The sequence below is a fragment of the Nerophis lumbriciformis genome, linkage group LG05 (assembly GCF_033978685.3).
Source record: "Nerophis lumbriciformis linkage group LG05, RoL_Nlum_v2.1, whole genome shotgun sequence".
NCBI classification, from domain to species: domain Eukaryota; kingdom Metazoa; phylum Chordata; class Actinopteri; order Syngnathiformes; family Syngnathidae; genus Nerophis; species Nerophis lumbriciformis.
Genome location: NC_084552.2, coordinates 43,582,121 through 43,597,425, shown reverse-complemented (window position 1 = coordinate 43,597,425; position 15,305 = coordinate 43,582,121). Strand labels below are relative to the sequence as shown.

The 15,305-nt window shown below is 37.4% G+C and overlaps 1 protein-coding gene across 10 annotated transcripts in view; it reads left to right on the top strand.

Moving 5' to 3' along the window:
• Window positions 1-15,305, top strand: part of elavl2 (ELAV like neuron-specific RNA binding protein 2) — a 128,444-nt gene that overhangs the window by 105,034 nt on the left and 8,105 nt on the right. For 8 of the 10 annotated variants that reach the window (XM_061959228.1, XM_061959225.1, XM_061959226.2 and 5 more), the window contains 2 exons: window positions 10,874-11,096; window positions 11,276-11,314. In XM_061959228.1, the coding sequence (XP_061815212.1) occupies window positions 10,874-11,096; window positions 11,276-11,314 (262 nt within the window). The remainder of the gene's footprint in view (window positions 1-10,873; window positions 11,097-11,275; window positions 11,315-15,305) is intronic. The other 2 variants (XM_061959230.1, XM_061959229.2) reach the window with 1 other exon arrangement.

Sequence of the window (15,305 nt, the reverse complement as noted above, 5' to 3'; positions counted from 1 at the left end):
GGTTGATTTTCATAATAAACGCTCTGTGTTAAATAATACTTTACTTATAAAGAACAGTAAAAATCTGGGGGGGAAAGAGACAAATCCAAGCAGGTCCAACCCTATTTTCCTCCTCCAGTTGGATTTTGTGCCTGTTGGCTGTTGAATTTATTAAACATAACAATTGTCTTGTAAGAACGTGCATAATTTCAGCGCGAGAACCTGTCTGTGTCGACGCGGACCTGTGTCATGCTCTGCACGCAGACGGTTTGTATTGGCGGAGTACATAACTTGCAGCACAACCGCAATGCAAACACATTTAGTAAAATTTAGGGGTTAAACTTGCTCAAATAAAAGGAAAGGCAAAGCACTGATAACAACAAAGTATCAATTTCGTAAGTGAACAGCCGACAATCAAAAAAGTTGTAAAAAAACATGCCATTTGTGATGGTTTTAAACCTACACAGAGTTATATAGACAATTGTCTGACATACTTGAACTAAAATGATAGTTAAAGCTATTTTTCACATAACTTAATCTCTCTTTTGTCAGGTAGCTTGATAACAAGCTATCTTACATGGGAGAGTCAGAGACCACATCATTCAGGTGTCCAACATGCATTTGCTTTTAATGCTACCGTTTCATAAACATACTGTACTATGGTATGTTAATGGTTATAATTAACGGATGTATTCATTTATTTTTCAAATGTATCTGACAAACAAAACTTCAGATCTGTCACAGAGGCATATGAAAAAATATTTTTGTATCATAAATGGCATTAAAAATAAATGACTAAAACTCAAATTAAAACAAAATGATATATGTAGTACTAAATAAATTGTCAATAAAATTGCTAATTTTACCACGAACCAAACCTCAACTGTACTGTGAGTAGGGTTGTATACTGAGCAACAGTATGTTTTGGTACTGGTGTATTATAAGCATTATAATACCGCCTTTTATAAGCATTATAATACCGCCTTTTCCGGCTTTTTGCACGTAAACTACACCTTGCGACACACATGCATACACACACAGTAGCTTTGATTGTTGTCAGCTAATGATAGCGATTTGGAAAGGTTTTCAGGGTTTTACCCCATTTTGCCAACATAACTGTGGCAGTGGGGGCGTGGTCAATGTGTTGTCATCATATACCGCAATGTGCATCATCGCTGATGATTCACATATTGTCTTTAAAATGGCAAAAATAATGTTATACATACATTTAAAATTAAATCTGTAATTAGTCTTAACATACTGTATATATTTTTTCTTCTATCGTTTTTCTGTTTTTCAGTTGCTGAGAATTTGTTAAGCTTCTGGAGACTTTTCCAATTCTTTTAGTGCGTTTTTCTTCCGGTCTGTAACATGGTTCTAACAAAAGTTATGTTTGTGTACTAAGCCATGCATAATTATGTTGATGTTAAACTGGTGAACAAGATCATAAACTTTTTCAAACACTGCTTTTATTAAATCACCTTATGTTTTAGTTGCGTGTGTTCTAATTGGGTGCAGCTTACATTTAGGTCGAGATTTCAGTGTCACATGCAGCACTGTACAGTGCGAGCATTTGAGTCGCATTTGCAACTAAAAATAGGTTGTGCAAGTATTGAAGAAAAAAAAGTAGAAGTGCGAATACAGATTTTAACTTCTTAATTAGCATTTTTCTCCTAAAATAAATCCATCCAAATTCGATCAAACTAGAGTAAAATGTTCGCCTATCCGTATAGCATGTTTGAATTAAACTTAAACTATAACCAAATGAAAAAGTGATTGACGCGGAAATGTCACTGATCGCTCTGTGTGTGCTGAAAGCTGCGTGTCCCTCTTCCTCCTCCTCTATGCACAAAGGGGGGTGAACCTGGAGCCCGGCACCTCAGAGCCCACACAGTTGGAGGAACTGGTCAGTAAAAGACAAAATGTTTTCACTACCTTAAAACTTGACACAAACTTCACTGTGCACTAGTAACTATGAGGGTCGGTGGGAATTTGAACAATAAATCAATCATTGAAGTGACAAAGTTGCCAAGTTGCCATCCAACTAATACCCTGTTTGTTGTCAAAAACATACAGCCATGAAAACACATTCAATCTATTTATGAAGCAAAGGTAACAAACCAATGAAAAATTCAAAAGAGCTGCCGTCAGAGCCGACAAACTGCTGCTACTAGCCTGCTAAGCTAACAAAAACAGCTCAAGCTAAAGAGTCTGGGCATGGACTTGCTGATGTCACTAGGCAACAGGCACTGCCTTTTAAAGGCACACATGCACACTTTTTGATTGATTGAAACTTTTATTAGTAGATTGCACAGTACAGTACATATTCCGTACAATTGACCACTAAATGGTAACACCCGAATAAGTTTTTCAACTTGTTTAAGTCGGGGTTCACGGGGTACACAGGCACACACTGCTTTGATTCATCTCAACTGCATTATGCCAGACATTTAAAGTTTTTTTAGTAATGCATTAATTACTTTCCATAGTAATTAATTACATTTACTAAAGAGTAATTATGTTACTAATTCAATTACCTATTTTGTAAAGTAACAAGTAACCATAATTAATGACTTTTTAAAAGTAATTTTCAGAACACATCCTGGCACACAGCATCATGAAGCAGTTGGCAGGTTGGTGTTCCTGGCTAAAATCTTTGTGTGTATGTCTTATAATAATGTTTACCTATGAAAACACCATTGTTAAAGGTCAATTATTTTCATGATTCTGCTGACGTTTAAACATGCCCTCTCAAACCAGGGCACTTTATTTCACATTTTGTTCTTTTGTGTTTTTGTTAGCTGAGGAATTGACCATAGCTAAATGTTTTTTTTAAAGAACAATGGAGATTATATTTGACTTTTCTTATATTATTTTCAAGGCTTTTTCTTTTTTCTTATCTCAAAGCACCTCTTATGTTGGGCTCCTATTATGCGAAACCAACTTTTCTTACTTGTTGGTACCTGTTTTTGTGTATTTGGGATCCCCATCAGTCTCGGAAATTTAAAATCAAGACATAGTGGAAAAATTAGGTTACGTCAACGGATATTTCCATGTATGGGTTAGTTTATTGGCCAAACTATGATTCGAGGTATACGTTTTGATCCATAATGGTAAGCCCGACACTCGTGTTAGCGACCATCCTAGCACAGTTAAGGGATGTTCTGTGTTTAATTGAGCGTTCCAGTACACTGCAAAAAGTCAGTGTTCAAATACAAGAAAAAAAAATTACTAAAATTAGGGGTATTTTATTTGAACTAAGCAAATTTATCTGCCAATAGAACAAGAAAATTCGGCTTGTCAAGACTTTCCAAAACAAGTAAAAATAGCTAACCTCAATGAACATAAAAAACCTTAAAATAAGTATATTCTCACTAATAACAAGTGCACTTTTCTTGGTAGAAAAAAAAGACCTTTTTGCTCAATATGTTGAAAAATATTCTTAAATTAAGTAAATGCTAGTGCCATTATCTTGACATAATGATATGCGCTCGGCATCATGATTTTTTTTTCATGCTTGAAGTAAGAAATTATTACTCTAAAAAAGTAGTTTTATACTTGTAAGTGTTAATGACAAAGCTTTGCATCAGTTGATATTCTAGTTTCAAGCACGTTTTACTCAATATAGGTCATACAATCTCAGCAACAAGCTGCAATATCTTACTGAGATCATTTAGGACCAAAACCCTTAAAACAAGTAAAACACTCTAACATTAAATTTGCTTAGTGAGAAGAATTATCTTATCAGACAGAAAATAAGCAAATATTACCCTTATTTGAGATATTTCATCTTACTTGGATTTCAGTTTTTGCAGTGAAGGCAATTTGTATATATATATGTAAGAGTGCACATATGTACATTGTTTAAGTGTCAATAATGAAATTGTGATATTGAAGACATTTCATATTACTCCAAGTTTTTTTGTGCTACAAAAACCTTTCTGTGTTACTAATTAATTTAATTTAGTAGCACTGGTGCTACTTTTGGAAAAGCTAAGCGGTCAGCCCTGACATGTTAGTCTCTGGGGGTGTGACAGATTGTGAGTGCTTTTGAAGCAGAAAATTCAGGTTCGATATCCATTCATGTCAGATAAAATATAAAGCAGGGGGTAAGCCCACAGTTGTTTGCTTTAGGTAATTTTGTTATGTCTTTTAGTATTAGTAATATTATTGTTTCACACAAACTAAAAAGCAAACACATCCTCTTCACTCATACCAGTATGCTAAACAAACGGCCAGGTTTGCCAACAAGGTATCCTTTACTTATTTTTACAACCCTAGGTAGGCAACACAATGTTGAGATTGATTAGCTTATTGTACATTCAAGGATACAATAGGCGTTTTATGTTTTTGTTGATGGTGATATTTATGTACAAGTTCATTGATAATAAAGATGGTTTTCTGACTCTAAGAGGGACAGCTTACTGCTGTATGTTATGAAAGAAACTACAGCACCACTTTATGTGATGTAGATTACCTAAATATTACAGTTTCTACAATGACATTCGCAACTTCTCAACCTGGGGCCTCACATTAGGTTATAAGACGACCCTGCATACAGTATACGATCAAGGTACGTGTTGTTGCTTTTTAGATTTCTTGTATGTCAGTTAACATTGCCACATATTGTTGGGAGCAACGTTCCCTCTAAGGTGCGCGCCTGCGCAATTGCGCACCGCTCACGCGTCTTCTGCGCACAGCAAATTAAGGCCGCACAGAAAATCAAAAATCCCATCTGAACTTTAAACAAAATAAACACATTACAATTTATTCTGTATGATTTTGCAATGCAACTCTGTGAGTGACTGGTGACAACAAGAGTGGCCCCAATGAATAAAACAATCTTTGTCAACACAGTTCAATTATCGTCTGTCGAGACACTTTACGGACAGGAATTCCATCAATCACTTTATTGAGCAAAACTGTTTGTAACCACACCAAAAACATGAGTAAAAAAAACTTTTATCTATAAAAACTGGTAATTTTCTGCCATACAAACCAGGCTTAAACCAACGTTCTCATCCGTCGTTTCAACAGAAGCTGCTTGTTCTCTCACATGCACTAACACAAGCACTCATGGCACTTAGCCAGTGCTGCGTTTATGGCCACACAAAAAATCGGAAAACCCCAACGCCACACAATGTGTAAATGCCAGGTTGTAACACTCTGACTCCACAATCAGATGTGTGCTTATTTTACTGCCATTTATTATTAATACATTATTTATTGTAAGAGGGCCAAATCACTTATATCAGAAAATAATCTAATTAAAAAATGACTGCTGTCATTTGATTATTATTGTTATATTATTATTATAATTGTTATGATGTCAGGTTTGGGACAGGTGTGACGCTGGTGTGGCGACAGTGTGCACGTCTGATGTTGCTCACATGTGCTCCACTGAATGCTCAGGGAGTTTGTGCGTTTGCTCACACACATGAAAAATTAGAGGGAACATTGGTTGGGAGTAAATAAGTATTAAATGTAATTTAATTCACAGAAGTTTTAGTATTTTATCTGCGTTGTTTCACTTTGATGGAGTGAGCTTCCGCCACATTTAGTGAAACATTACTGTTCTTTCGTCTAGTCATATTAAATTTTTGTAACTGATAACTGACAGGTTAAGTCTTCTTGCTTGTCACAAACAGTAACATCACCACGTTGTCAATGTTTTAGTACGCTGAAATTTACCTAAACCGTACTGTACTGTCTTGCATGACATAATCTTAGTGGTAGTTGTAAATTGATTGGCGATGAGTTGCCAAATTTGTCTAGAAAATCAGGTATCAGTCAGACATGTGAACTTTAAAAATTCAGTGTCACCTCTAAAAAAAAATCCTTAGCTTTTTGTCTCTTTTGTCTGCACACAAATTACTCTTAAAATGTGTGTGGGTTTTTTTGCTTGTTGTCCTGAATATGAGGATTACCTACTGTTTTTTTGTTATGTAGATATTGTCTTTCTTACCGATGTCCGATATTGCCCAACACTACATTTTCTATACCAATATGAACCAATACCGATATATGCACCAGTTATTTTTTCAAACTAATGCCGGTTGTTATAATAGTATTTTGTGTACAAAACCCAAAACCAGTGAAGTTGGCATGTTGTGTAAATCGTAAATAAAAACAGAATACAATGACTTGCAAATCCTTTTCAACCTATGTTCAATTGAATAGACTGCAAAGACAAGATACTTAACGTTCGAACTGGAAAACTTTATTTTTTGCAAATATTAGCTCATTTGGAATTTGATGCCTGCAACATGTTTCAAAAAACCTGGTACAAGGGGCAAAAAAGACTGACAAAGTTGAGGAATTGGGAACAGGTGGGTGCCATGATTGGTTATAAATTCAACATATCTAAAAAGGAGTAGGAAAAAGCAAAGCTCTTTTTATTCTTACTCATGTATTTTACTAGTAAATCATTTACACCATAACGTTCACAAGGAAGAAGGTGTTGGGGGTATGTATAAATCTAAAAAAATAAAGCACTTTGAGACTAAATACAAATCAAAAAAATTTGACCAATTGTGTTGAACTGTATGACCGGCGTAGACAGTGGAATGCATGTGGGAATGTCAAAGTCCACACCCTACTCCTTAGATTGCAGGAAGTTGGCCACCTGCTGCACTGTTGAAGCAGCAGCATCTTGTCCCCCTGTGCTCTATCATTAGGCATGCGTGTTATCTGCAGGCCAGTGACAATCACATTGTTCATACGGACATCCGCTTCCTGGATCTGACACATTTGAGATAAGTGTCATCCTTTTCACCATTGTGCTTCTTTTAAACATAGACCCTCTTTTCTCGTCCCATCACTTTTCCTTAATTTCCATCCATTTGTTTACAAAGTAGTGCAATACCATCACAATGTGTTGCAGTATCCATCCTCACTTTCGTTTTTTGCATTAAAGTAGGGGTGCCTATTTCATCGATCGCGAGCTTCCGGTCGATCACGGAAGGTGTGTCAGTCATTGAAAAAATAGATGTAGACCTAAAAATCAGCGATCGTCAATCTGCACTATGACGTCAGTTTCAGCACTTGATTGACATTCAAGGCACCAAAATATCTTGTGAGATGACGCTGGCTGCTGCGAGCTCAGTGTGAAGAAAAAAACAACCGTCAGGAAGGCGAGATACACTTATTTCAACAGACTCTTGTGCCGTCAGAAGTCTAAAGACTGACCGCACAGTTCCTGTCTTCACAATAAAAATGCTGCTCCATCCTGCCTGCGCTAACAAATTAAGAGTCTCTAGCGCACACAAGTTAGCAAGCTATGGAGTTTGGCGTCATTGTATTTATTGTGAAGTGCATAGAAACGAGTTGGGAAGCTGGACAAACAAGATACCAAAACCAACCTCTTTAATGTGGTATTGGACAGAAAGGAGGACTTTTTTTCCCCTCCACGATGTAAAATCGAAAATGTGGAAGTTGTCAGCACTACAGTGAATCCTGTCTGATTCCAATCAATGCAAGTCATCAGAATTAGGTAATACACTAACTTATATTCTTGTCTTTATAAGAGAAGGGAATCTATATGTTAAACATGCTTGTATTTTGTACACCTTTATCTGTATGTTAACAAAAACGTCAAAATAAATAATTATTTAAAAAAAAAAAATTTTATATACAGTATATATATATATATATATATATATATATATATACACAAAACCAGTGAAGTTGTGTAATTCGTAAATAAAAACAGAATACAATGATTTGCAAATCCTTTTCAACTTTTATTCAATTGAATAGACTGTAAGGACAAGATATTTAATGTTCGAACTGAGAAACTTTATTTTTATTTGCAAATAATCATTAACTTAGAATTTAATGGCAGCAATACAGTGCAAAAAAGTTGCCCATAATAAATAATAGTATATGGATGTCATATATATATATCATATATGTAACTCTCCTTCAAGAGAGTTACATATATGATAATGTAGTACATCATAAAGTTAAAGTACCAATGATTGTCACACACACACTGGGTGTGGCGAAATTATTCTCATTCGACCCATCACCCTTGATCACCCCCTGGGAGGTGAGGGGAGCAGTGGGCAGCAGCGGTGGCCGCACCCGGGAATAATTTTTGGTGATTTAACCCCCATGTACTGTTTACGTGTTGAAGTACCCTTTAAAAAGCTGAAATCAACCCCAAACGACTTCTTAGTGATTCAAAATATGTTGATATTGAAACATCTCATCTGTGTATCTACTAAGGTTATTCTAGTAATGTATGCACAGATGAGATCATGTGTCAAAATATTACTTTGAATCCCTTTTTCAAACCAAGAATACATTGATCTAATGAATACATCCAAACACTTCAATATTTATTATGTGCATGAACAAAGAACAGTTGATATTGAATGTATCTTCTAAAGAAGAAATAGGTTTTAGCACATCAACTTCGGATCTACCCCAGTCCTTCACAATAAATAGCAAAGAAATGGCCAACTCGTTCATTTTTAGAACACGATACAGGCTTAAATAATTTCAAACCTATCTTATACCGGGTGGTGGGCATTCTTTTTTGATTGATGATGACCAATGATGAACAGCCCAGTTCCAGACGTCCGTGGTTCTTCACTAAACATATAGTTACAACATAATGTTTTAAGCAAGCGTGTTTAAAGTGTTTGCCTGCCAACACAAGAACAGGCGCATTCATCTGTTTTGAACGTTATTTCAGTCCCACCATCTTTTGTTATTCCACCACGACTCTAGTTCTACTCAGTCCAGGTAATTTATTTGTTTTGCAAATACCCTTAAAGCAGTGGTTCTCAAACTTTTTTTGTTATCCCCCACTTTGGACAAGGGGGAGTTTTCAAGCCCCACCTGCCCCCATCGCCCCAACAGAACGCTAATGCCAAGCTTAACATTTTCAAATTTATTGAACATCAAGTAACATCAAGTTGTATACATTCAAACTCAATAACATAACATAACATCAAGTTCAATAATAAATAAAATAACTGTGCAGCTGTGGTATAACTTGCATCAAGTTCAATAATAAATAAAATAACTAAGCATGACTGACACCAGGTCTATTGCAGCGGGGAGAATGAGCTGCTCAGCAATTGTGTGAGGTGTCATGTACTGTTTTGTCATGTCCGAGCCACCGTAGCATGTGTTCAGTGTGTGACGTCACGGGAGGGAGTGAGAGTTTGGACTCTCGAAGTTGTTAATAAACGGGAGCGATCCGAGGCATTGAGTTGAAACGTGTTGCCTAATTATTATTAAATTAAGACACCTAAATAAGCACATAGGTGAAACCGAGGACATAACATGTGTTTTTTTGCATTGTGCAATTCTGTATGCAACTCTATATGAAGCCATTTGAGCGTTACTGTTTACTGATGTAGCTTTTACCATGCGCTTCTCCTGTTGACGGTACTCTGTCAGTTTTCTTTGAAAGAAATCAAGTGGCTTATTGACGTGATTGGGGTGTGTGGTCTCGAGGTGTCTCTTTAATTTGTTGGGTCTCATGCTGTCTGCTGCTAGCGCTTTTAGACACAGAACACACAGGGGTCTCTCCTCTGCCTCCACCACCACTGCCGTGAATCCAAGAGCAAGATACCCTTCATCATATTTTCTTTTCGGTTGGCTTTATGGTTGATTAGGCCCGTCAGATTTTTGTTTTTCTGCTGGCTCTGGCTCTGGTTCGACGACCTTTGAGGTGCCAGTCACAAATGTATCCATTTTGTGTAATTGTGGTCCACACATTAGCCTGCTACCCATCCGCGCGAAAGTTTGATCCGCTTAGCCCCGCCCCCATTAGTTACTGTTGCTATGTCTGTCAAACTTTCGCTCCTACCGAAAAATTTAAAGCCTACAGGAAAAATAAGTAATTTACATTTATTTATATAGCGGATTCCACAGACAGAATCACAAAGTGATTTACAGTGTGTATAGAAAATGAAAGCATAGTAAAAAAAAAAATCTAAGAATATAATTTTTTTTTAAATAATTAAAGTGAAATGTCCTACCGTTCCTCGCGCCCCACCTGTCATGTCTCTATTCCCCACCAGTGGGGCGCGCCCCACACTTTGAGAAACGCTGCCTTAAAGGCACACTATGTATTTAAATTATTCTGTTGCCAGCAATGTAAAGAGTGAATTTGAATGAGGACCTAATCTGTTTAAGTAAAGGTGTATGAATGTTACAATTTTATTTTAATAAAGAGGAAATTTGACATGCCGTATTTGTATTTTGCGCCGACTGAACTTAGTGCCACCCCTGGGGAAAAAAAGGCTGGACACGCCACTGGCATGGTGGCGTGTCCAGCCTTACCTTCCTCATTCATACTTCCTCAAAAGAAGCTGTTTGGCGTTTTCCCCCAAATGTGTCGATTTTCCAATTGGTGACGTCAGCGGATATCGCCAAATATGGTAAAGAGCTTTGTGCGAGTCCACCATTTCTAAAACAAAGTGGCGTATAGTTCTAACTTTTATCTGTCAGAAGACTCTATCTGGAAGCGGCAAAAACTACAACATGGCCACCTGCGTTAAGACAAAGTTGAAATAGGGTCACGCAAAACAGCGCAACATAAAGAGACAGTCAGAGAGCGGCTTGAAGATGGTCTGTAAAACATAATCTATGCAAAATGTTTACCAAAGAACCACCATTACATGTTATGTAGACCACAAGGAAGTGTTTCAAAATGTAGAAAAAAAATCATATGATGTAGATCTTTTCGACGCTTCATGTAAAAATATACATTATCAGTCACAAGTATTGATACATTTCCTTATACAATTGAATGAGAGGAATGTCCAAACTTTTCACTGGTACTCCAGTATATGTTGTAAATGTATCATGTGAACTTTATTTGATGCAACCAATTTTGTGAACATTTGTGCCTCGTGTACGCCCTTCTACTCAGGACTTTCTAGAGGGGTTGGTTTTATCCGCTTTGACCGGCGAGTGGAGGCGGAGGAAGCTATCAAGGGCCTTAATTGCCAGAAGCCGCCTGGCGCCACTGAGCCTATCACAGTGAAGTTCGCCAACAATCCCAGCCAGAAGACTAGCCAGGCGCTGCTCTCCCAGCTGTACCAGTCACCCAATCGAAGGTACCCAGGACCACTCGCACAGCAGGCACGCTTCAGGTAAAAGGCACGCAACCAAAATAAAATAAAACATAACGATGATGGCACAGCAAAATCCGATTATCATTTTTACCCTACATATTGACGTTGTGTCTTTTTCTGGACTGATGCTTGCTGAACAACCTTTATTCCATTGTATTGACATTAAAATGCATTTATTTTTTGTCTGGTGTCTTTAGGCTGGACAATCTGCTTAACATGGCTTACGGCGTTAAAAGGTATGTCCATTTTGCATATTTTTGTCTATACATGTTTTATTTATTTTTTTACTTACGAGTAGAATTATACTTAAGTTTTTTTTTTTAATTTATTTAACATGAACTAATAGTTATCCTTTTTCTAGTCCATTTCAACATCACTGAATTTGAATAAATTTCCATTTTTTCCAACAAAATAAAAAATAGAAATTGTTTGTGCACAACAAAAACACTAGTAACACAAGTAATCTCACACAAAAATACTAAATGAAACGGCGTCTTCTATTAAATGAACACCTGTCTTAGTCTGTTCTATTGTTACACTAAGGAATACAAATGTTTACAATTTCCAAAATTTTAATCATTAGTGGGGTTTTTTATGAAAAATTACTTTGCATTTGCTTAACTAAAATAAAATGATAAAATAAATAAAATAAATATTAAAAATACAAATTTACTACAAATGTTTTCCAAATATGCATTTTTTAAATATATTGTTAAAGGAAATGTAAATAACTTTCAAATGTTTACACTTTTAAAAATTATAAATTCAAACATACTTGACAAAAATAAAATAATTTATAGAATACCATTTTACAAAAAGGAAATATATATAAGATACATTTTAAAACTTCAGTTTACCTTAATAATTGTGTCCATCAAAAAGCACTATGGTTAACAATGATCTTAGAACAGGTCACACAAAAGTCACAAAAAACTATTTCGCCTGCCAAACTTAACTGATCTTCCATTCTTCCAGCATAGAACTGCTTTAATTCCCCCCAATGTGCAATTATTAAAAAAATAAATAAATTGTATATTTGTACAATATATGTACTGGCAAATGTCTTAAAGCTTAAACGTAATGTCACATGTCAGATGAGAGCTCTTTTTCACTTTCTTGGCCATTATTGCAGCATGTTGCATAATCAACGTATTTTCAATTTTGTTCACCTTGATCTATTATGGACATGCCCTGTCCTGTTTTGTGAGGAAAAATGCCTTGCATCAGACGTCTTTCAGAATCCAGCAGTATTTTTTTATCCATTTCTTCCTCCTCACCAAGTATACTTTTTCTCCAAATTCCTCCAGTGGAAGCTCACCAGGTGACAATAAACTTTTTTTTTTTTCCTTTACCCGCTTATCACAGTGGATGTTCTCTCAGAGGCTAACTGGAGCACATGATCTTGCATGAAACATCCTGCAATAATAAGCCATTGCCCCTAATTCATACCTTACTACCGTATTTTTCGGATTATAAATCGCAGTTTTTTTCATAGTTTGGCCGGGGGTGCGACATCTACTCCGGAGCGACTTATGTGTGAAATTATTAACACATTACTGTAAAATATCAAATAATATTATTTATCTCATTCGCGTAAGAGACGAAGCAAATGTCAGCAATCGTCACACACACGTCAACCAATAAGAATTTGGCGGGGGCGGGTCATGGCAGAAGTGCATTGTGGGTCATGGGATGCTACATGCTACTATGTTCGTAGCTATTAAAATGGCTCATTTCAACATTGGCGGTAACTTATAAAAACTGAGAAGGGCTGAACAAAAATGGCACCGAAAAGGAAATCATATACTGCAGATTACAAGCTGGACGTAGTGAAATATGCAGCAGAAAACGGCGATCGAGCGGCAGAAAGAAAGGACGCTAGCGGCGCATACCAGGAGCGACAACGAGGAAGAAGATTTCATGGGATTTAGCGATCAGGAGTGACAGATTGTTTGGTAAACGTATAGCATGTTCTATATGTTATAGTTATTTGAATGACTCTTACCATAATATGTTACGTTAACATACCAGGCACGTTCTCAGTTGGTTATTTATGCGTCATATAACGTACACTTATTCAGCCTGTTGTTCACTATTCTTTATTTATTTTAAATTGCCTTTCATATGTCTATTCTTGGTGTTGGATTTTATCAAATAAATTTCCCCCCAAAAATGCGACTTATACTCCAGTGCGACTTATATTTGTTTTTCTCCTTCTTTATTATACATTTTCGGCAGGTGCGACGTATATATGTTTTTTTCCTTCTTAATTATGCATTTTCTGCCGGTGCGACGTATACTCCGGAGCGATTTATAATCCGAAAAATACGGTAAGTAGTTTAACATTTTCTTGTTCTGAAAGTTGTAAGAAAGGCACTCATTACTGGGTGGGATGCACTTTTATATGTAATATTATTTAGAATGAAAGTTGTGGTATGTACCGGTAATTCAGTTTCCCTTCTAAGGGGCAATACGTAATTTCAATGAAAGCATATGATGCATTTATGTAGCAATTGTGAGGCGGTATGTAACAATATGAATATTACATATCATGGTTATTGTGACCAAAATGATCAGTTATCATCGCTGTGTTGTTGAATGTGCTCAAAAAGTAGCTATCTCACTCACTCATCCCATGGCCTAGGAGGCCCTAGGGGTGTCATGGTGGATGCTTGGGCAGTCAGGGATTTCCAGCGCTCACTATCTTCTGCTGTTCGTAGCAGGGTTTGGAAGCTGTAGCCAGTCCATTCTTTGATGTTGTCCATCCAGGCCTTTCTCTGCCTGCCTCGTCTCCGCTTCCTCTCTACTGTTCCCTGCAGGATGGTTTTTGACAGGAAGGTGTGCCTTGTGACATGACCAAACCAGGTCAGCTTGCGACGTTTAACTGTTGAGAGTAGAGGTTCCTGTTCGCCAGCATGGGTGGTAACTAGCTGTCTAACGTAATCATGTGTCCGGTGTTCACTGTATGATATATGTAGCATTCTTCTGTAACACTTGCTTTCAAAGGACTGTATCCTGCGCTCAGTGTCCACTGTGAGCATCCAGCTCTCACAACCATAGAGGAGGGTGGAAAGAACAAGTGACTTGTAGAGTCTGACCTTCACCTGGAAGCTGATGCTATTGCTTTTCCAGACACTGGTCAGTCTTGTCATGGCTGATGTTGCTATGCCGATTCTTGCTCTGATCTCTTTTGTGGAGCTGCCATCTTCACTCACAAAGGACCCGAGGTACTTAAAGTCCTTTACTTCCTCCAGGGTTTGTCCATTCAATGTGATGTTCGGTGGTGGTAAGTGATTGTGACTGTTGACCAGGATCTTGCTCTTCTCTGCACTTATCTCCATTCCATAAACTCTTGCTGTCTCCTCCAGTCTGGTGGTCAGTTCCTGGAGTTCAGCCTCACTTTTTCCCATAAGGTCGATGTCACCCGCGAAGCGAAGGTTGGAGACGGGTCTTCCTACGATGGTAACGGAGGTGTGGAATTCTTGGAGTGCTTTTTCCATGATGTTCTCCAGGAAGACATTAAATAGGACAGGGGAGAGGAGACAGCCTTGGCGGACACCAATAGATGTTTTAAAAGGTTCTCCTATGCTGTTGTTGATGAGAACTGCACTGCTTGAGTCTGTATAAAGTGCTTGGATGACCTGTATGAGATTATTGTCAAAGTTGTAATTTCTGAGAACCTGCCATAGTCCTTCATGCCAGACACGGTCAAAGGCTTTTTTAAAGTCAAGTTGGGTTATTTCTGCTTTCTCTGTTAGTAGAGGTCCATGCTTGTCTTCTACTACTGTGGCTATAGGTTGTTGTGTCCTTGTCAGTTTCTTCAGCGTTGCGGAGGCTGCTTTACTGTTGCCCTGCCGTATCCCTGCATCTATGCTTTCACATTGTTCTGTGATCCACTTTTCTTTTGCTTCCCTCATCATCTTCCTGATTTTTCTGTTCACAGAGGTATGCTGCTTAGCTGCCTCTGGGTCATCCTTCTTTGTCTTTTTGAGGGCCCTTCTGAGGTCACATTGGTCTAGGACGGGGGTCGGCAACCCGCGGCTCTAGAGCCGCATGAGGCTCTTTAGCGCCGCCTTAGTGGCTCTCTGGAGCTTTTTCACAAATTTATGAAAAAATGGAAACAGATGAGGGTAAAAAATATATATATTTTTTGTTTTAATATGGTTTCTGTAGGAGGACAAACATGACACAAACCTCCCTAATTGTTATAAAACACACTGTTTATAT